The sequence below is a fragment of the Vigna umbellata genome, chromosome 2, assembly GCF_029865625.1.
Source record: "Vigna umbellata cultivar VRB3 chromosome 2, Vumbellata_1.0, whole genome shotgun sequence".
Classification (NCBI taxonomy): domain Eukaryota; kingdom Viridiplantae; phylum Streptophyta; class Magnoliopsida; order Fabales; family Fabaceae; genus Vigna; species Vigna umbellata.
In genome coordinates this window covers 3213762-3235674 of record NC_142166.1, presented here as the reverse complement: position 1 = coordinate 3235674, position 21913 = coordinate 3213762, and the positions used below count along the sequence as shown (strand labels likewise).

Genomic DNA, 21913 nt, shown 5'->3' with positions numbered 1-21913 from the left:
ATCAGGTAAATTACGTGTTTACGAAGACTTGTTTCTTCATTTAAAAAACTAAACAAACCTTTTGCGTATCATCAAAAGAATAAAAAACATAGTAAAAATCGATGTAACAAAATTTAAGAAATTTTAATTTTAATAATCTGTGATATGATAAAGTTTTGGTTTTAATTTTGAACTAATATGATTATCTGTTTATATTTTCTGATTTTTTTAAACTAATAGCATCTACTAAAGTTTTAATAATCAAATGACTATATCTTTATTGTTTATTTTTTATTTTTACAACTTCAGCTCTTACAAAGCAAGTGATAACAACTTCTCATTAAAAACAAACGTGTGATGGAAACTTCAACTCTAAAATATAGATTACGCTTTAAATATGGTGATTAATATCAAGGAGGTTAATTAACATCAAAATATCACCACATATTTAGGGTTACTGTTATTTTATTTAGAAAGCAATTATTAATGGATGTAAAAATTTAAATAATATAGAGAAATATAAAGAGAAGAATGATAAATATAAATATAACAAATGTAATTTACATTATTATGTATAACTTGAGTGCCATGTTTCTTTCTTAATATCAAAATTTGAGGCATATGATTTGTCAATATTTTTTTCAAGTGTGTTTTGGTCAAACGTTCAATCATCTATTCACCAATGGATCAAATTAAGGATCCACCGTAGAATTTGCAACTTTCATTTCCCAAACAAATCCATTTTAGCCGTCTTTTGACCCATCATCCAACCTACCATTCAAAAACGTTGAACCCTAAAATCAACTAACCACTCTTTAAATCTTATATATTTCTACAACTTTTCAAACCCTACCTTCTAGATTGCATCCAAACAAAATAAATAATAATACCCATCTAAATCACACTAACAAAAATCATTAAAACTTTCCATGATTTTCTTCGTGATATTTTAACTTAATGGCTTAATAAAATTTTTGATATATACAGTTTTTAAATTATATATGTTCGTACTCTATTCAATAGTCTTAAATTGTTTAAAAATTAAAATTTAAGACGGTTTAAATATTTTTACTCATTTCATTATTCAAAATGTCTTTTAAAGATTTTTAAAACTAAAATCGTGACAAAATTTTACATTTCAAAACAAATATCTTAAAGTATGATTATTGACACTAACAATATTGCTTGACGAATTTGGAATCAGAAAACCTATTATTCACCATGAAACTTATATGTTTAACACATTCAATAGTCGAACTCTGAGTTCGAGATTAAAACAATATCCTTATTTTTCTTTTTAATTTTCTTATTTGATTTATTTATTTTTAATATGGAGATTAATCTCTTTTATATTTTTTTTATCATACATTCCTTAATTAAGTTTTAGGGCTATCTATTATACGTGTCATGTTTAATTTTTTAAAAGCATCCCCTTTCCCTTGATTTATTGCAAAAGTTATAAAACAAAATTTCGAATCTAATTAAAAATTAATATTGAAAACGTCAAAAGAGTTGAATGGCTTTCCTAACATAAAATTGTAGAATTTAATAGTTTTTAGTTCTAAGATATTTTAGCATTTAAATTTATTTTATAATTAATTGAATTTTTTGGAAAGGAAAAAGGCAAGGACTAGAAGGCGAGTGAAGAAGAAATCAAATTTGTGCGCACTCTTTTGGCGTTGTTCACAGTTCAACTCTCATTCCGAGTTTTCCTCTTCTTAAGAAAACTAGCGTTCTCTCTCTCTCTCTCTCTCTCTCTCTCTCTCTCTCTCTCTCTCTCTCTCTCTCTCCCTGAATTTGTTTTTGGATCCGAAACCACCAACGACGTCGTTGCACCACCTCTTCCTTGAAACGTGTTGCGTTTGATTACCTAATCGTTCCCTATCGCCGGCGACGTCGATTCAATTTCAATGGCCACGGAGCAGTTGATGTCCAGTGGCGGTCCTCGCTACGTTCAGATGAAATCCTCGCCACCGCCGTCTCCGCCGGCTGCGACTGCCGAGGAGATGTCATCGGTTCCGTCGTTCCGACACAGCGGCGCCGAGGCCAATCGGATTTTCGAGGAATTGCCGAAAGCCTCCATCGTCTCCGTGTCTCGCCCCGACGCCAGCGATATTAGCCCCATGCAACTCTCTTACACCATTCAGGTTCAGTACAGACAGGTAACGTGCCATCTTGTCTCACACTCACTGTGTGTTCGTGATTTCGTGGAATTCAATTCTTAATAAAATGGAAATCTCTGATCGCAAGCACTGGTGCCAATTGTGTGAAGCTAAAGCGTGCGAAATCCAAGCGAATTGGATCCTTTATCTGAATCCGGTTGCTTCTTCATACGCCGTGTTTGTACGTGTGCGTATATACTTACGTACGTAAGTGTGTATGTATTTGGCAAGTATATCGTAGGGTTTAATTTGAACCAGAAATTCGTGATGCAATGGCTCTGTAGTTTGTTTCTATTTTCCTAACACTGCAACTTAGTTAGCTTTGGACTTTTCCTATTAATTTTACTTTCTCAGAACTACACTTTAAGCTTTTTCTCATTTACTTCTGCTGTTTATCGGCTTTGGAGTTGTTTAGAGTTGAAGTGCGTATAAAAAAGACAAAAAATAAAAAATAAAAATAAATGGTGGTGTGAGCAATAGTTTAAACCTTTATTGGCCTTGTTTGAGGGGCAGCCCAACACTTGGCTGTAAAGTTGAGCCTTAGTGACCAGTTTGTCATGAATTCTTATCCGGAAGTAGTCTCCTTGTACATGCAAGGGTAAGACTGCGTGCAATGACTATCCTCTATAACTTTGCATAGCTTGGAAACTTCTGGCACTGGGGTATGTTAGTTTTAAACGTTGGCCTGGCCTATGTAGCTGTCGCCGCCCCAGAGATATTTGTACGGAAGAGAAGCATTGTTTGTTAAATATTTATTTTTTTCAGTCTTCATTCCTACGGGAGGATACTTATATATCTCATTTGCATTCCAGTTCAAGTGGGAGTTAATGAAGAAAGCTCATCAAGTATTTATTTTGCATTTCGCATTAAAAAAACGTGCCTTCATTGAGGAAATCCATGAGAAGCAGGAACAGGTGAGCAGTGTTATTTATATTTCTTTAATGATATATACACAATGGCTACAGTACATTATTGTCTTATTTGTCGATATCCTTTGTGTCTAGCTAAGTTTGGATTTTGATGTAATGTTCACTGAAATATTATATTAAAGGTTAAAGAATGGCTTCAAAATCTAGGAATTGGAGAACACAATGCTATGGAGCAAGATGACGATGAAGGTGATGATGAAACAATCCCATTGCATACTGATGAAACTCATGAAAGTGCTAAGGACAGGTGATCCCCAGCGTGCAACTTCTATAGAGCACTCTATAACTGTAACATGTTGATTTGTGATCATAATATTGTATACGTTTGTTTCTTGCGCAGAGATGTTCCATCTAGTGCTGCTCTACCAATTATACGACCAGCCTTGGGAAGACAGCAGTCTATTGCAGAGAGGGCAAAGAGAGCAATGCAAGGATATTTGAATCACTTTTTGGGAAATATCAGTATTGTGAATTCTCATGAGGTATGCTTTGTGTATGAGCTTTTGAAATTTATGTTGTCATGTTATGGAACACAGTCATTGATTCATTGTCATTTGGTGTCAGACATTTCACATATGCATAGAATATTACAGTTTGATGTTATGGGTTGGGTTATTTGTTAAGCAAATGTAGACATGTCTCTTCACTGCTGTGGCAATGGAATGACTTAATTTTTTATATTAGTTTCATTGAAAAGCAACGAGATGCATGTTATCCTACTATTGTGGGGGTGGCAAGTATCAGATATTCAGATGTACACATCCATGCCCCCTCATTAGCTGAGGGGCTTCCATGAGGAAAATCCATCTGTACTAGATCACAAGCTAGTAACTTTACTGTTGCACCAAAACTTACTATGGGATATTAGTTTTATTATAAATATTGATCATCCAAGTTCGTCAACACACTTTGCTTGTGAAATCCTGGCATCTGATTACTAGATTTGGCAGGGAAGGCTGACATCATGAATCTGTTTCTAGTGTGGCTGAATTGGTTCTTGTTCTGGTTCTAGTCTGGAATAGCCTCTCCACTCTAAGGGTTAAAGTTACATGTATCTGATCCTTCCTAGTCCCCACTATGGTGGGAGCTTGTGCTCTGGGCTGCCTATTGGTTCTGCAGGGCTTGAATTTAAACAAATTACTGCCATGGTTTTTGGCAGCCATATTTAATACATGTAATGTGATGTGGACCTTGAAACTTGTAAAGCATATTTTATTTTCAGTTAAAATCCATGCCTAATTAAGTTAATTTTTCGCTGCTTTATTGGTTTTTTATCTTCTCCATTTGATTTGTTGTTGAAACTGTGGTTTTTATGATCACTAAATGCTGTTTTTACTATAAGAAGTGTTTTTCTCTAGGTTTGCAAGTTTTTGGAGGTATCAAAGTTGTCTTTTTCACCTGAATATGGCCCCAAGCTAAAGGAAGAATATGTGATGGTGAAACATTTGCCCAAAATCCTGAAGGATGATGACTCCAGAAAGTGTTGTTTGTCTGACTGTTTCAGTTGCTGTAATGACAACTGGCAAAAGGTAAAGAATCATGCTTTTGGATATGCTTCACTTATCTCGTTATTTACATATTTTTAGGTAACTTTTGTTATATTTGGTTTAATTTTACATTATTACTTCCCTGTATTTTTATGTTCAGGTATGGGCTGTACTGAAACCTGGATTTTTGGCATTGCTGGCAGATCCTTTTGATACACAGCCTCTGGACATAATTGTTTTTGATGTACTGCCAGCCTCGGATGGGAATGGGGATGGTCGTTTATCACTGGCAAGTGAAATGAAGGAACGGAATCCATTACGCCATTCATTCAAGGTGAGATGGGTGCTCTTTTGTGCTTAAATATGTTTATTTTATATCATATCTTGAGTAAATCCCCAATTTGGTCTTTCAAATAGTTTCAGAACATCAAGTGGATCCTCTAATGATAATGTTTGGTCATCGAGTGTTCAATTCCAGTAAACTAGTAATTTTGGGAATTTGAAAGCTTTCTTTTGACAACCAAATTGATGTTCCAAAATTCTTTTCAGGACCGAATTGAGGTTTATTCTTATGTAATTACTAGCAATTAACTGACGAGTGGTTATCAGATGTATGGTAATACTATACAGAGGAACATACCTTTTCAAACTTTAACACCAAACTAAATATTATAGGTGGCTTGTGGAATCCGCAGTATCAGAATTAGAGTGAAAAGTAGAAGTAAAGTCAAAGATTGGGTTGCTGCAATTAATGATGCTGGACTCAGGCCTCCGGAAGGCTGGTGTCATCCTCACCGTTATGGTTCATTTGCTCCTCCAAGAGGCTTAATTGAAGATGGAAGTCAAGCCCAGTGGTTTATTGATGGGCGAGCAGCATTTGAGGCCATTGCTTCTGCAATTGAGGCTGCAAAATCAGAGGTTTGTTTTTTTACTGCCTTAACATTCAGGCCCACTTTTTTACACACCTATACGTAGGCAGAAAGGTAGAGACTGAGAGGGAGAGAGAGATTAATGGTTGTTTTAGAGATTATGCTCAATTATTGAAAGATTCATGCAGATATTTATCTGTGGGTGGTGGCTGTGCCCAGAACTGTATCTACGGCGACCTTTTCACACTCATGCTTCATCAAGGCTTGATAATTTGTTGGAAGGAAAAGCTAAGCAAGGGGTTCAGGTAACAATTTATATGAACTCGTGTGCAATGCCTTGCCTTTTTAAGGGACTCTTTTTGTCTGGGTTATTTAACTTGTAAGAGACAAGTATAATACAACCGTTCCAAAGATTTTAGTATGATAGCTTTCAGTCATCTTATCTGCAATCGTTTTCTAATGTAATAATGTTGTGTCTTTCACTGGAGGACTCCTTGTTCTATGTTGCTGGTCATGTCCTGAGTTTATTTATTTGCAAAGTGTCTGTGTTCAGTTTGGGGCCTTGCCCACATTTGACCTGTCTTTGAACCCTTGGTTTGGCTGAAGCAAATGGATATGGACCCGTAAATATGCTTGTGTGGCCTAAGGGTTTGAAATTTGATTAACTGCTCCTTGTAATCTTCACTAGTAAAAGTGAATATTGTGTTCATCCTTGGACATTGGCCTAAATTTCACTGTAGGTACACACATTTAAATTTATGGTCTATTTTTCCCAGGTTTCTGTATGAGCATCTTGTTTCAACAGTTTTTTTCTTGTTTCTAAAATTCTGAGTCATTACATAGCACATGAATCATGGACTTTAAGAACGCAGTCAAAAACTACTTAAGCAATGTATTAAAACCTGTCAAATAATTTCTTGACAGTGTCCATGCTTCTGCTTTTTGTCGTATGTGAGCCAAAATCCATGCATTTTACGTGATTAGGTAGGGAGGGATGATTGCTTGTTGTCTTTGAATTGTCTTGCATAGCGCTAGGATATTTCTAAAAATGACTGAGTAAAACTTTGTTATTGATCTCCCCTCTCTTGGTAGAACAAGTAGGTCCACAATTTGCTTTATTGTTTGTTCTATGAATGGTGTACTGGCTGAATGTTTTCATACCACATATAGAACTGTATTTTTTTATAAACGATTTTAATGTCATAGTGGAGAAGAGTAGATGAATTGATTTTATAAGATCAGTACAGTCTATACTATCAAAACGTAGTTGCAAAGGCACTCATCTGTGTTGTATGCCACCTGGGCAATGCATGTCCAAACTCCTTTATTTCCATGGAAGTGTTGAGATTTGCTTGAATTATTTTTAATGCAGATTTACATTCTTCTCTACAAAGAGGTGGCTCTTGCTTTGAAAATCAACAGTGTTTATAGCAAGAAAAAGCTTCTTGGCATTCATGAGAATGTGAGGGTATTACGCTATCCTGACCACTTTTCTACTGGTGTTTACCTGTGGTATGGAATTACCGAAAACTTGGTGTTTAGTCTATATGGTCTTATAACAAACTTGTATTTTTTCCAAGAAAAGATCATTTATACTGCACGTTTTTGGTTTCTTATTTGTTTGTGATTATTACATACAGGTCACACCATGAAAAACTTGTCATTATTGATAACCATATTTGCTTTATTGGAGGACTGGATTTATGCTTTGGTCGTTATGACACATCTGAGCATAACGTAGGAGATTTCCCTCCTCTAACCTGGCCGGGAAAAGACTATTATAACCCAAGGTAAGTTTTGTGAATAGAGTGTATAATCACGAAGGCACATTGTAAGATTTTGTTTAGCATGCTGTGATACAATTATACAAGTATACAATTCTATATCAGTTCCTAAGATTGATCCTAACATTTTACATATATAATATATGATGTGCCCCAATAAATATCTATGAAAATTTCAAAGAAAATGATTGGCAAGGTTGTGCTTGGAATGTGTTACAATATGTCATTCATCTTTGATTGATTAGAGACTAGCTCTTACCTGTTGAACACAAGTCATTTTATTTTCAATTTTGACAGAGAATCTGAACCAAATTCATGGGAAGATACAATGAAAGATGAATTGGATCGTGAGAAATATCCTCGTATGCCTTGGCACGATGTTCATTGTGCCCTTTGGGGACCACCTTGCCGTGACATTGCTAGGCACTTTGTTCAGCGATGGAATTATGCAAAGGTTAGTCATATTTTACCATTGGATGCCTTGAATCATTCCAGTTCTATTCCTATATTCCCAATAGGAAATAATCTTGTTTTTGTTCAAATCAGAGGAACAAAGCTTTATATGAGGAAGCAATACCATTACTAATGCCTCAGCATCATATGGTTATTCCACATTACTTGGGAAGAAGCCGAGAGATACAGATTCAAAGTGGGAACATAGACAATCAAACAGTTCTTAAAAGAGAAGATTCTTTTTCCTCATCTTCCCAAGACCAAGATATTCCTCTACTTTTGCCCCAGGAGTCTGATGGGTCGGATACTCATGAAGGAGACCAAAAGTTGAATGGTGTAATCTCCTCTTCACATTGCCTGGACAAGCCAAGAAGGATCAGCACTGGTCTCCCCTTTTCATTTCGCAAGGCTAAAATTGTAGCACTTGGTTCAGACACACCAATGAAGGGCTTTGTAGATGATCTGGATTCTGAGCATGATCGCGAGAAAATGTCTCTAGATAGAGTGGCTCATTCTGATTTGCAAAATACAGATCCAGAATGGTGGGAGACGCAAGAACGGGGTGACCAGGGAGGTTTTCCTGAGGAATCAGGACAAGTTGGTCCTCTTGCTTCCTGCCGTTGCCAAGTGCGTTGTTCTCATGACCTACTTAATAGTTAACTATTATTTATTGAGAAAAGTCAGATATTTTTAACACTTGGCTTTTATCCATTTTTCTCAACATAAAGAGTAAACTATATTGCTGGAATTATTAAATTTTTACAGGCGTGTATTAAACACTAGTTTATTCCTTTTGTTCTTGTCTTAATATCCTTTTAATTTTTCAACATTTGTTGGATATTTTTCTCAATAAACCTTTTCATTGATAGGTTATTAGGAGCGTGAGTCAATGGTCTGCGGGAACAAGTCAAACCGAAGAGAGCATCCATAGTGCTTATTGTTCTCTTATTGAGAAAGCTGAATACTTCATCTACATTGAGGTATTAAATAAACTTCCTCCTTTTACATTAGAATATATTAGCATATAGAATAAAAGAAAATCATTTATCTCTATTCTAATATATGCTATAATATATATTCTAATAAATATATAATGTGTAGGTTTTATGGATTCTTGAACTGATGAAGCAATATTATATATTCTGCTCCTCTCTTCATTTTTTCAAATTAAAGGAGTGGTGGTTGTGATATTTTATTACATCCTTAATGTGTTCTGGATCTTTCTCTGACTGTTGTAATTCATTCTTGGGCACATATTCCAGAATCAGTTTTTTATCTCAGGTCTTTCTGGGGATGAGATGATACGCAATCGTGTGTTAGAAGCTTTATACCGACGAATTATGCGAGCTTACAATGACAGAAAAACTTTCAGGGTTATAATTGTCATACCACTGCTGCCTGGCTTCCAGGTTCCTATCAATTTTATTCTTGTTTTATTTAAACACTGTAAATATTGCTTTTGCATAAATGTTAGACTGACTTTTCTGTTAACTAGGGGGGCCTTGATGATAGTGGTGCAGCATCTGTAAGAGCCATAATGCACTGGCAGTATCGAACCATTTGCAGGGGGCAGAATTCTATCTTGCATAATCTTTATGAACTTCTTGGTCCTAAAATACATGACTACATCTCTTTCTATGGTCTAAGGTCTTATGGTAGACTTAATGGGGGTCCTGTGGCAACCAGCCAGGTATTCTTATACATCAATGGTTATGTACAGAGTTTGTTTCAGTCAGCTTAATGGTATAAACTTTTTTGCAGGTGTATGTTCACAGTAAAATCATGATTGTTGATGACAGTATAACTTTGATTGGATCTGCTAATATTAATGATAGGAGCTTACTTGGCTCCAGAGATTCTGAGGTACAGTTCCATGCCCTTTTCACTTTATTCGTTGCACATAGGGGTTCAAATTAACTTGTACTAAGTTCTCTGTATCTCATTTCATGCACCCTCATTGAAATAATTTTCATCCGTGCTAAATTTCATTATAGAAACAAGTTAGTTGCAATTGTTGAATTTGGAGGGGAAAGGAGAAATATAGAAATAAATGTTTAAGACAGAATTGAGAATGATAATACTTTATTATTCAAGAGAATGTGCATGTGTACATAAATTATACATAGCATTCATATCTGTAGACTCTTGGTAGTCTTAGGGGAGATTATTTTCGGGACTCATTAATTGACTGCACCTGCCTACTTACTAATTTCCGCGAACATTAAGTGCATTTTATCAGGATACATTAATGTATCATTTGATTCCTAATGAAACTGATATTTTGTTATCTTGTCGTGTGTATACATTTTATTGGAAGCGTGTAGACTGCAAATCTAATTCTCAGCCTTGATAAACTTTGAATTTTCTTCTTAAAATCCTTAGTTTGACATAAATGTGTTTGTGATAATTACGGAAATAAGAATCGTTCTTTATAGATATCATGATCATATCTTTATAATCAGAAATATCAAGATCACTCTAGGATCGTATCTTTATTAGTGGAGGATATAAAATTTCCTCTATTTATTTTATTGATTTCTGTTTATAAATATAAACAAACCATCCGTGCATGTCACAAAAGCATACGATTTCAGTTCAATGTTACTCTTTATATATATAGTTTAACGTGTTAACAAATTCAGGGAACTCCCTAAAATAAAATATGTAACTAATGAATGAATAATTTCAACTGGCAGGTCTGTCTTATTGCAAACCCCCTTTTAGTCACCTTTAAAATTATGTATTGAATAAATAAATTGGTCTGCTTGCCATGTACTTTTTTTCATATTCTTATTTTTGGCTTTAAGTTATCTGTTAATGCATAATTATTGAACCCCTTTCTGTTCCTTGAATCTTCTCACTGGAATTCAGATTGCCGTAGTTATAGAAGACAGAGAGTTGATTGGTTCTTATATGGATGGAAAACCTTGGAAAGCTGGAAAGTTTTCCTTGACCCTTCGATTGTCCTTATGGTCTGAGCACTTGGGTCTCCCTACAGGAGAGGTTGTTAATTTTACATTCTTAGTAAGTAGTTGTTTCATGTGCCTGATTTGTAATGATTATTTTAATATCTTTTCCTCAGGACAATCAAATAATGGACCCAGTTGTTGAATCTACTTACAAGGATATTTGGATGGCTACGGCAAAGGTAGTAAGAACAATAGAATGTTGATACTCGTTGCTAATTTCACCTCTTTTGATATGAATGATGGTATTTTAAGTGATATATTCTTATAAACTTACTAGTGTTATATGGAAATTTTCGTGCATAAGTTTATTCTTCTAAAAGTATTTTTTGCATAAATAGTTATCCTTTAAAGTGACCTCTGCTTTCTTCATTATATCATTGCCCATCCATTTAGTTAATTATTGAAGACCGGAATTGATGATAGCTGATACATATTTGCTTGTTCATTTTGTGTCTGTTTTGAGGTTTATTTTCTTTTCTTTTCAATTTCTTTTTGGCTAGATAGCAAATTGCCTACTTCAACTTTAATTTTGTTTAAATTGGATATGATGGAGAATACCCTTGCAAGTTGGAAGCAAAGGTAAACTAAGAAAAATCTTTTTGAAATCATTAAAAAGGACATAAAACCTAATGAAGTTGCTGAGGATTTGATTTTATGACAAGTAAATGATGATATTGTTTGATTCATGTGGCCAACTATATTAAAAAAAGATTTTGTCAAAATATCTAGCATGGTCAGTTAGTGTCAGTTTAAATTCTAATCTCAGTGTGGGGGATAACGGGCAATACTGGATATGCATCTGTGAAGGACAGATCTATAGTATGTGCTTGAACTTTATGGCATGAAAGTTTTGCACTTGATTGTTGACTCTTCCAGAGTCCTTTTACACTGCAATGCACCAAAGCCCGTGGGAAGTTATTTAGGTTGCATTACTATTTTGTTGTACAAGATATTTATGATTATATATTTTCGGTTTTACACGGTTAGCCTCGTAACATTGCGGACACAAAACACACAAAAACAAATATGCACATGTTTTTCTAGGTGATTTGAGTTCCTCTTGGAGATCTTGTGATGATTCTGAATAGCTTAATGAGAAATTTTTTCAGTAATAAAACTGATAATTATCCCTGGATACGTTTTACAGACAAATACTACAATTTACCAGGATGTCTTTTCTTGCGTACCTAATGATCTGATACACACCAGGTATGTCAGTAATAATTTTGCCCATCGTACATCTTTTGATGAAACTTCTCCATTGTCAGTCCCTAACATTTATTTTAATCGTATGTTTTTGCAGACATGCCTTCAGACAAAGTGTGCTTTTTTGGAAAGAAAGGATTGGTCACACGACCATTGATTTAGGAATAGCCCCAGAAAAATTGGAATCCTATCGTGATGGAGGCATTAAGAACACCGATCCCTTGGAGAGATTAGCATCAGTGAAGGGTCACCTGGTCTCTTTTCCCTTGGAGTTCATGTGTCAGGAAAGTCTGAGACCTGCTTTTAATGAAAGCGAATACTACGCTACTCAAGTTTTCCATTGAGTACGATGTCTCCCAGTACATAACATATCTTGGGTTTTCTTTTTCAATTTTTATAGGTTATAATTTAATACCTGCAGAATTCTTTTTATTACAATTCTGTTGGTGAGAAAAAGAAAAGGGGGGGGTGGGGGTTCGGAGACACGGTATAATCACGATATTCTTGTAGAGAATGTATCTGTAACTGTTCACTGTATAAATGATATCAATTTAATTTTTATAAAAAAATCTGTTCAATAATATTCGTAGACAAAGATGTACACTACAAACTGACAACGTTTCGTAAGAATATGCTATATTTCGTTGCCATTACTGGTTTCTTTGTCCCCTATTGTTGAATTAACCTTTTTTTGTCTTAAAAACCAGTCAATATAATCTATGATGATAAAAAATGTGATGTAAACGTGTGCTGTAAATTGAATCAGGCACCGTCTCAATTTAGTTCTGATGGTTAAATTTAGGAAATGTTGGAAGGCATGATTTCAAACAGCCTATCCATGGAAGCATTGGTTCTTTTGTGTAACATGTCCATTGACAGATTCTGCTATAATAATTTATTCCATTCTAGCTCAATATAACATGTCAAACTAAACTTTCTTCATACAAAGTTTTTTTTACCATATAAATAGTCTCGTCAATATTGTTATGAAAAAGAAAACATCACCTTAACTTTGATAAAGCTCCAAATCATCTAAAATTATATAAAGTTCATGTGACTAATTTTTGATCGTGAACATGTCATTACGGCTAATGTAATTGAATTAGGGAAAAAAGAAACAAGTGTAAGAATTTGTGTCTGAATTTATCAGCTTCTCAACAAATTCTAACTACTCAATCGCGCCCTGTCGCGTGTCCGCTTCGAGCTTTTAACAGTCGCTGTTATACGATGAACATAGCCTCCACCACTGCCTCCATAAACTTCCCCTTCCAACTCTCATCACTCGCCTTTCGCGCGTCCCACAAACGCGCCACTTTCTTACTTTCTTTTGCTTCTCGTTCTGTCTCCAAAACCGCCATGGCCTCCGCTGCTCTCCGATCATCCACTCCAGTCCCAGCCGAACTCAACGATGAGTCCGACTTCGAATCTCTCCTCTCTCCGGACGGTTACATCTCCATATGCGGTTTCGGCTCTCTCCTCTCCGGTAAACTATCATTACTACCACGTGCGCTTTCTCTACTATTACTGTTCCTCTTCATCGACGTAACCGTTCCTTGCTTCGCAGAGAGAAGCGCACGAAGCACTTTCCCCGATTTGGCAAACTTCAGAACCGCACAGTTGAAAAGCTTCCGGCGGGTCTTCGCGCACGTCGCTCCGGTTTTCTTCGAGCGCGGCATTGCGAAGCCCGAAACCATGGTTCGTTCTGACAACACCGTAACTCTTACTTCTTCGTAGTGTGGGAAGAACAATGGTGCCCATTTTTATTTCTTTTATTGTGAAATTGAAAATAAGGAAAAATTGGAAGGGACGTTGGAACTGTAATGCTTATGCTGTGTGTGATGAAAATGTTATTAGGAGATTTCGAGCTTGAGTGTGGAGCCATGTGAAGGAGAAACTCTTGTAGTAACAGTGTTTGAGATCAGAAAATCTGAGGTACTGTACTGAATACTTTAAATTCTGGATTTGTTGCAGTCGAACTTTCCACGCATCACGTAATCAGAGAATTGTAGCCATTGGATGAAGATTAGACGGCTTTGATCTCGAATGAGTGGTTTAAGTTCTATCTACCAAGATAGAATGAGTTGTCTAATCTTTGTTTAATGATACAATTTACTGACTGCGTAATGCGCCGAAAATACAGGGAATCTGGCAGTTTCAGATTTAGCGTGTGCCGGTTTTTTATTAGCTTGAGCACTGGAGCTAATATTTTCTATGGATGAATTTTTAGATTCCAGATTTCATCAAGAGGGAGGTTGAGTTTCGGTTTCTTGCTGTAAGCATCTAGATGCAGATTTTTAGCTTGCTGCTTTTATATTTTGAGTCTTCTGATATTTTTGTATGTGGTGGCTTGAGATCTCTGGTTCCTTGTGTGTTAGGTTCTTCCTGAAACGCTTGATGGCCATGCTTTTGATTTTCCAGCGGTATGTGATGACTGTTGTTGTTGTGGCAAAACATGAATTGTCTCTGCTCATAAGGAATGTTGGTCATTTCATTAGCAAATTGGTCATTCGATGTGGCAAAATTTTTTCAGGTCCTTTGTGCCCGTTACAGTGATGAGGAATTTTTCAACATTAGATGTAAAGGTAATTTTTCATTGGCGTGGTGCTTTTTAAGAGCAAGAGGCATGTAATGTTTTGGAAACTTGAAAGGCTGGTTCTTCCAAATTATTTTTTCACGTTTGTGTCCGGCATACTAAATAGTATCTTCTATTCTTAAATCTAACCCAGAATCTGATTAAGGAGAATACCAACTAATTTCTTGTGAATTGAATAGAGTTTGTATTTGTGGAAAAACTCGTGAGGACTTAGATGATAAAAAACAGTGAAGAAAAAGGAGAGAGTAGAGATTTGAGTACTGAATCTAAAATTTTGTTTCTCACACGTCCATGTATAGTAATACATCATATTACTATTTATTGTACAATAACAAGCGGTTAAATAACAGCCTACTAACTAATTAACGAATATGCAATACTAACTGAATTATTTATAACAATACCAGTTTTCTATATTCTGCTTGGTGGGATGTTTACAACAATCAAAATATTACTAGACATTCCTCACTATTTCTTACCTTTCTGGCTAGGCAAAAAGAAGGGTGCGATAGTTCACTAAATTTGATTTTCCTCCAATCATAGAGCTCTAGGTGATTTATATATTTTACGTAAAAGAAAAAATCTGACTGTCTATTTATGCATGCCTTTTGTCATACCTAGATTGTTTCTCTCTTATTTCTTGTCTTTTGTCTTCATTTATGCATTCTTACATTACAGTTGCATTCAGGAATCAAGGAAATCTATTTTCAGCAATATGGACGGTGGAATATAGATAAAATTTGGAGAGATGATGTCTTACCTTGTCGGGTTTATCTTAGACACTGGTAAGCACTGGGTGAAAACCCATTTGTCATTTTTTTCTTAGTAGATGTTCAACAGGGGAAATAGTACAAGGGTTATGCTAACTAAGGCACCAGTCAAAGATTTAATCGTTAAAAGAGTTCAGTGGGAAATCACGTTGGAGCGTAAAAACATTCTATTTTCTTATTTCTTAACCAATGTCTCAAGGACTCTTGTTAGCATTCTCTGTAGTATAAAATCACAACGTTTCATCTAAATTTCTAATCAGCTAACCTCGCTGTCAGATGTACTCTACAGATTCATTTATGCAACTGACAGCAATTTACTTCCTAATGACGATACCTATTGTGTAAATTGGATTGCCTGTTCACACAGGTCACAAATTCACGAGCAACAATTCTCCTCATTATAGTTTCTGTCTACTTGTCAAGTTTTCACGTATCCCTTTTCAATTTTCTTTCAATGTGAGAAACAAAAAATTATTAGTTTCCTCAAAACCATGATAATAGAATTGGCAAACAAAGCTTTCCACTATTTAGACCCAGTCTAGAGTTAGATTCCCTGTAATTTAACAGTATTAGTGAAATTTTTTGTAGTGTACTAGCAGCAAAGAATCTTGGTGAAACAGCCTACAACAACTTTCTGGATCACACTTATCTTGCTGACCGGAAAACAACCATTCGCGAGTACTTGGCAACAACAGGTTCTGGTATCATGGAAGAGCAGCCCCCTGAATCCCTCAAGCACCGCTATGGCGGTTGATAATTTTAGCAGCAATGAATATATCAATGTAAAGTGATGGCAGATGGGCTGAAGGGCTTGATTCTTCAATATAAAAACTGTACAATCTTTAATAATTCATGATTCACGACTTTCACTCTTCCGATTTGGTGCTGAATATCAAGCTAAAAACAGCATCAATACAACTGACCTTAGCATGTGTGTAAAAGAAATTTGTTGCTGAGTACCGTTTAATTGTTTCCTTGGTTGAGCACATTATTCTTTAGCGCCCAAGATTCAAACGTGTTTTTGTTTCAGAAACCATGTGCTTCAACTTCTCATTTTCATTGTGATGAGTACCAATTTACCTCAGCCTGGTACTGCAGTATACATGCTCCATCTTCCATCATGATTTTATTGCTAATCCTCAATGATTGTTAGATTTTAGTTAAATATTATATTTAAGATAACGATCCCTAAGTTGTCCTAGAAAAATCTGCATTAAGTAATTTCACATCAAGAGATAATCAAGCTTGAATACGAAGTTGACCACATAATGCATGTACATCGTAAACAGTGAATACCTGAGCATCACTGTACTTATCAGCCGAGGTCCTGACAGGCCTAATACAAGTATTTAAGTTAATTTTACTCCTCCAAAACGAGTGAATGCATTGGACAAAAAACTGCATTTCCAGTTTGTTAGATGTACAACCTCATAAAATGAACAATAAATACATCTTTAATTTCTCATTTTATACATGTACCTACCATAAAAGAATCAAATTCATACAACCAAAATTTTCTACAGCATGGCAGTAGCCAGCAAGGATAAAAAAAGAACTGAAATATGTATGTACTCAGTCCACTAACAATTTCGCAATTGCTATTTTGTTTCCTTTAATTCAAGATATTACAGTTGCTATCTTTCTCTAGTTCTCGTATTAATAGTTCCATCATCTTCTTATACATGGGCATGTAATGATCATTTATCATGGTTTTTGAAAGTCTGAGCTTGCTGTACAGCTCTCTGGGAGTTTCATATAAGCAGACATGTTCTTCTATAGGGTCATCAGAATTTGAATTTGATTCATCCGATGAAGGTACAGGAACAATATGCATGATCCTGCCAGGGGGATAAAATCGATGGCTGTCCAAATTGTCTGATGTAGTGATTGAACTGCTACTGCATTCTGCAGCAGCATCAACAAGTTGACTCTCTTCTTCTGTGATCTCTTTTGCTGCTGCGGCCTCTTCTTCTTGAGCATGAATGTTCATAACATTATCCTGCTTTTGAAGCTCCTTCTCTAGCTCATACCATAACTGGCCTTCTGTTAATTCGTCAACAGCTGTTGCAGTGATGTCTTGATTAGCAGGAATGAGAGGCTCTTCTTCATCTGTGTCATCATGGCCAGATCCTCCACTTGAGGATGTACTTTCATCCTTAAGCATAGGTTCTACTACTACCTCTTCAGTCATAACAGATTCTGTGTTCCTTGCAGATATTAGAGATGCTTCGGTTAAATCCTCTGATTTAGAGTTTACTGATGGACCCACATTTCTGCGGCGTGCACTCATGCAAGACCATGATGACAGTGATGACCGAGTTCTGACAACAGCCTCAGCAACACTCTGTGCACGCCTCATCACAACCTGCAATATAAAACACGACCTACATCAGATTAAGGATGATCCATGTTAAGTACAGATAGCTAACTACAAAATTGACCAACTGATGGGGAATCCCATATTGAAAGCTAGATCCCAAATAGCACTATGTGCTAGATGTTAAATAATGTTAATTGGATATGGCACAGCTTGAAGTTGAAGTTACCTGTGTGCCACTGGTTACTGGCCATAGAATAGCACCAGCACCAGCTACCCTAGCTTTTGCACTGGAAATAGATGGTAAGCGAGATCCAAGTGCAGTTGCAGATCGGTAGACAACATTCAGGACCTTCGTATGTTCAACCTGATCCCGTAAATCATTCAACCAAGAGGATGCAGTGACCTAGTAACAAACCAACTCGAGTAAGATGCAGAAGCAAGATTACATCACAAATTGAGTCTAATGTACACCTCCAGCATGGTTCATTGCCACTCCTATTTAATTGACTTTTGCATAATTTTTCAAAATTATTAGTTTTGTGATAAATAAATAAAAAAAGCCTTCTAGATAAAATTAGTTTACAAATTAAGTAATGAACATTAATGTTTGTCAAAACCATCGAAAGTCCTAGCTAGCTCACCTCAGATCGGAGATCATCAATGGATGAAGTTGAAAATGTTGGCACCAAATCAGAACCATTTATAATGGTTGTAATAAAGTGTTTTCCTGATTCTGCTAACTCCCATGTCATACAAGCAGCTGCAAAAGAGACAATCATGATACAAAAAAATTAGTATTGGCTGTATAATGAGACGGGAAAGGATCCCGTGTTAGAGAAAATTCAATGTCTAAAGAAAATTGAGCAAGGAAAGTAATCAAACAAGATCATAGACAACAATTTCAGTGAATAAGGATTTTCAAAACAAATGAATATCATGCGATGTGTTACATTCTTCACTCATCCATGCTTTAGTGTTTATTTGAAGAAGTAACTAGACACTATTACATTCTAATGCAAAATAGGCATGCTTGCTATTAAATGTTAAACCTGTAACAAAACCATTGACTTTGTGAACAAACAAATCGTAAGAAAAATACAAACAACGTTGATATAGTACATCTTATGATGAACAATAATAATGAACTGAAGTAATTGGAAATCTCTCATTGCCACAAAAAGTTTAGTGAACTTGTAGTCTAGCACGCACATTCCAATCAAGATAATGAGATGTGGTTTCAAAACTGCAGAAACTGATAAATAATCTAATATCTTAATTGAATAAAAACTTCATCAGTACATGCCTGGAGCAAAAGTGACACATGTGCTTGAAGAGAACTCTTTCTGCTCTCTAAGAATATAGGTCAATAGCGCAGCAGTACCGCCACCAAGTGAGTGTCCAACAATCTATAGAACCATAAGATAGGATTACCGTTTAACAAAGATACTTGTACATGTTTATATGCAATACTCATTAGATAAAATTAAAGAGTGAAATACAATTTAAAAATATTGAAAAAAGGAATAGTGTAAGGAACAAAGAAATGAGAGAAAAAAAATAAGATCCTATAACAAAGCCATTACCAGTGGGTCATCAATTCAGTACACTAATGTAATGATACAGTTTTCCAAATCAAATGTGTTAAAACAATACCTTGACTTTGAAGTCTGGAAATTCATCAAGAGCCTTAAGTAGGGTAGGAGTGCAAAGCTTTGCAATCCATCTAGCAGCAGCAACCATGCCACAATGTGCATATCCCAAAACCAAGTTGCTAATCCCACCATCATTTAAAACTGAATGGTGAAAAGGGACTACAGCACCAGTTGCAGCTGTCAGTGTGTCCTTTATGCTATGAGTACCCCGGATCAGTAGAAGTAAACATTTTGATTGTGTATCACATATAATTGTAAATGCAGGCTTCAGAAGCTGCAAAATATATCATGCCACAGATCATCAAATTGAGAAAAGATTAGGAAAACATGAGGAAATATTAAAAAAGATCACAGTAACACACACACAGAGTAATAGCAGAAGACAATGTAGATCATATTTTGTAAAATTAATGACTAAAATAGGTGAGTCAAATATTTTCAGAATTTAAACTCAAGTCTACACCTGTTTGTGTGTGTTTCTCTAGAAATCAATAACCACCATCTCATACAAACAAAAACATACCTACCTCACTTTTTTCTTACAGGGAATTTATAACATCACAGCTTCGTACAACCCAAGTCTCTCTTACGGATTATTTTGGACATAAACAACAAACTTATGATTGCTTTAACAGATTACTCTAAATGATAAGCCAACATTCCAGACTTCTCCAAATACTGACTGTTTACAAAAGAATAGCAGTTGAAAATTACAGTAATCTGAAAAAGGTAGCCTGGCTTTGTATACTCATTTTGTCTTCAATCTCTTGGGATTTAAATTTGTTGAAGTACACCTTGTTTTATTAGAACATGCACACTTCCACTACAAAACATAAGTTTTACATATAGATAATAATACAGCAGGGGGAAAGGATTCTCTAATGTGACATGTTGAATAGTGTGTAGGTTTCTTGTCTCTCTATCTCCTTAAGCCACAAGGAGTCTCCTATCTCTTAATGTTAAAAAAAAAAAAAGCAAGAAAAAAATAGTGTAAAAAATTTTCAAAATGCCTATTACACCACAGGTAATCCAAACTATAGCTCCCTATTATCTCAAAGAGTAAACAAAAGTTTCACGTATAAACCCAAATATGGGGACAAAGATTAAAGGGGAAACGTAAGAGCACTTTTTGTCACCTACAAAGGACCCTAAGAAAAACTTGTGTTTTTGTGCTAATAGTTTTCTTTTAGTATATAAAATATTTACAGTGAGGATCAATATATAAATACAGTGATCTGTGGATTCAATTCATTGTCGTTTCTTCTGAACAACGGTGAGAATGATGCCACTATCTCTAAACTCATCTGAGTGGCTGAGTCAGACTCTCTGTGAGAGCATGTGGTCTGTTCTACTCCTCTCCACCACTCACCTCAAAATTATAAAATACACAAACAGAAAGTAATAGAGCAGAGAGAGAGAGAGAGAGAGAGAGAGTGGATAAGGACAAAACATACCCCAGCTTTCGGTTTCTGAATGAGCACATCATCAAGGGAAAACCCAGCAGAATCTAAAAACACAGGAAATGGCTTCTTAGAGAAAAGCATACACAAAGTCAAAAGCCTCAACAACTCGTACAGCTCCACAATTATCCCATCCCCTTTGAGCTGCACAGAATCACTCCCAGCATAGACACTTGCAACTGCCAAATTACCCTGCAAAATGCAAACCATTACACACACGGGCCCATTATTCCCAAAGTCAGAATCCCCCCAAAAGCCTGCACCTTTCTGCATGCTCAGAAACAGAAACCACTCAATTTCACTTAAAACTATCAATTTTATTCAGAATCTCATAAAACTTACCTGCTTGCGCATGAAGTAGTTGATTCCGAAGGCCAAATCGCCGATTGGCCACTTCCCGAAGGTCTCGGAATACGTGAACCTCAAAGTCTCCGACAGCGTTCCGATCGACTCCAGCAGCGTCGCCGGAGCCTGCGCCGGCCGCCTCGAAAGCCTTCTCCGGCGCACCGATCTGCTCGATTTCGACACGTCGCCGCCGCCTCCGTGATCCTCGCTGTCCTCTTCCGCCTTCCGCGACAGCCGCCGGCTCAGCACATAAAACAGCATCAACGCCGCCCCGGCAGCCGTCGCCATTGTCCCCGCCGCCATGAGCTGACGGAGATCGGCCACGCGCCGAGTAGACCGCTTCAAGAATCGAAGAAACGACAAATGAGCGGAATTAGGGGGGATTTTTTTTAGGGGAAACAATGGGGTTTGGAAAAAGATTATAAATTTGGGGTTTGGGTTGTGAAATGGGAATCGTGACAGAAAAAATAGACTATTGGGTGTTCTTTCTCTTTATGGGGAAGGTTACCCACTGGGAACACATCATCTGGAACAACAAGCTTCGCATACTGTTTGGACATGATTACTATAATGTCCTTTGTTTATTTTGAATATTTGTGGATTTTGTAAGGGTATATTAGACATTAGGGTGAATTATCATTTGCTTCCAGTGCAAATATGTTAAAACCGTTGAGTTTGATTTTTGTCAATGTCTATTATTATCAGAAGAGTTAATGCTAAGTTCAGTTTGATTTGAATATTGTTTTTATTTGAAATTGTTACTCACTTTTTGCTTTTTTTCTTTGTATTCTAAGGTTATTAATGTAAAATTGCATAACTAATATTCTCTAATAATTCTTGGTTGTTTTACAATAAGTCTATAAAATATTCAATTTTTCTTTTTCAAATGCGCTGTCCCGACCCAAAATTTAAAAGATTAATTTACTATAAACAAA

The 21913-nt window shown here is 36.0% G+C and overlaps 3 protein-coding genes across 4 annotated transcripts; 2 read left to right on the top strand and 1 right to left on the bottom strand.

Annotated features, from left to right (window-relative positions):
- The first annotated feature begins 1716 nt into the window (after positions 1–1716).
- On the top strand, positions 1717–12419 carry PLDP1 (phospholipase D P1). The gene is made up of 20 exons (XM_088105761.1): positions 1717–2141; positions 2954–3055; positions 3193–3317; positions 3411–3552; positions 4429–4599; positions 4718–4891; positions 5233–5475; positions 5615–5731; positions 6799–6938; positions 7067–7216; positions 7508–7664; positions 7757–8290; positions 8533–8643; positions 8926–9072; positions 9159–9353; positions 9425–9526; positions 10535–10666; positions 10746–10811; positions 11780–11841; positions 11936–12419. Exons 1-20 carry the CDS (start codon positions 1890–1892, stop codon positions 12180–12182), a joined length of 3369 nt encoding a protein of 1122 aa, XP_087961887.1. The 5' UTR covers positions 1717–1889; the 3' UTR covers positions 12183–12419.
- A 506-nt stretch (positions 12420–12925) lies between these two features.
- LOC124829011 (uncharacterized) lies at positions 12926–16175 on the top strand. Of its 2 annotated transcripts, none has more exons than XM_088105760.1 (8): positions 12926–13321; positions 13403–13533; positions 13693–13770; positions 14073–14110; positions 14214–14258; positions 14369–14420; positions 15110–15216; positions 15790–16175. In XM_088105760.1, exons 1-8 carry the CDS (start codon positions 13066–13068, stop codon positions 15953–15955), a joined length of 873 nt encoding a protein of 290 aa, XP_087961886.1. In that variant the 5' UTR covers positions 12926–13065; the 3' UTR covers positions 15956–16175. The 2 variants fall into 2 exon arrangements, with proteins under 2 accessions (XP_087961886.1, XP_047158386.1); XM_047302430.2 differs by having other exon boundaries at positions 12932–13321; positions 14066–14110; positions 15120–15216.
- Positions 16176–16637: 462 nt separating this feature from the next.
- Positions 16638–21601, bottom strand: LOC124829010 (lipase class 3 family protein). Its single transcript, XM_047302429.2, has 7 exons — positions 20976–21601; positions 20628–20825; positions 19175–19447; positions 18825–18927; positions 18163–18281; positions 17748–17924; positions 16638–17566 (listed from the first exon to the last, which is right to left on the bottom strand). The coding sequence occupies exons 1-7, from the start codon at positions 21279–21281 to the stop codon at positions 16814–16816; spliced, it is 1929 nt and encodes a 642-aa protein (XP_047158385.2). The 5' UTR covers positions 21282–21601; the 3' UTR covers positions 16638–16813.
- Positions 21602–21913: the final 312 nt, after the last annotated feature.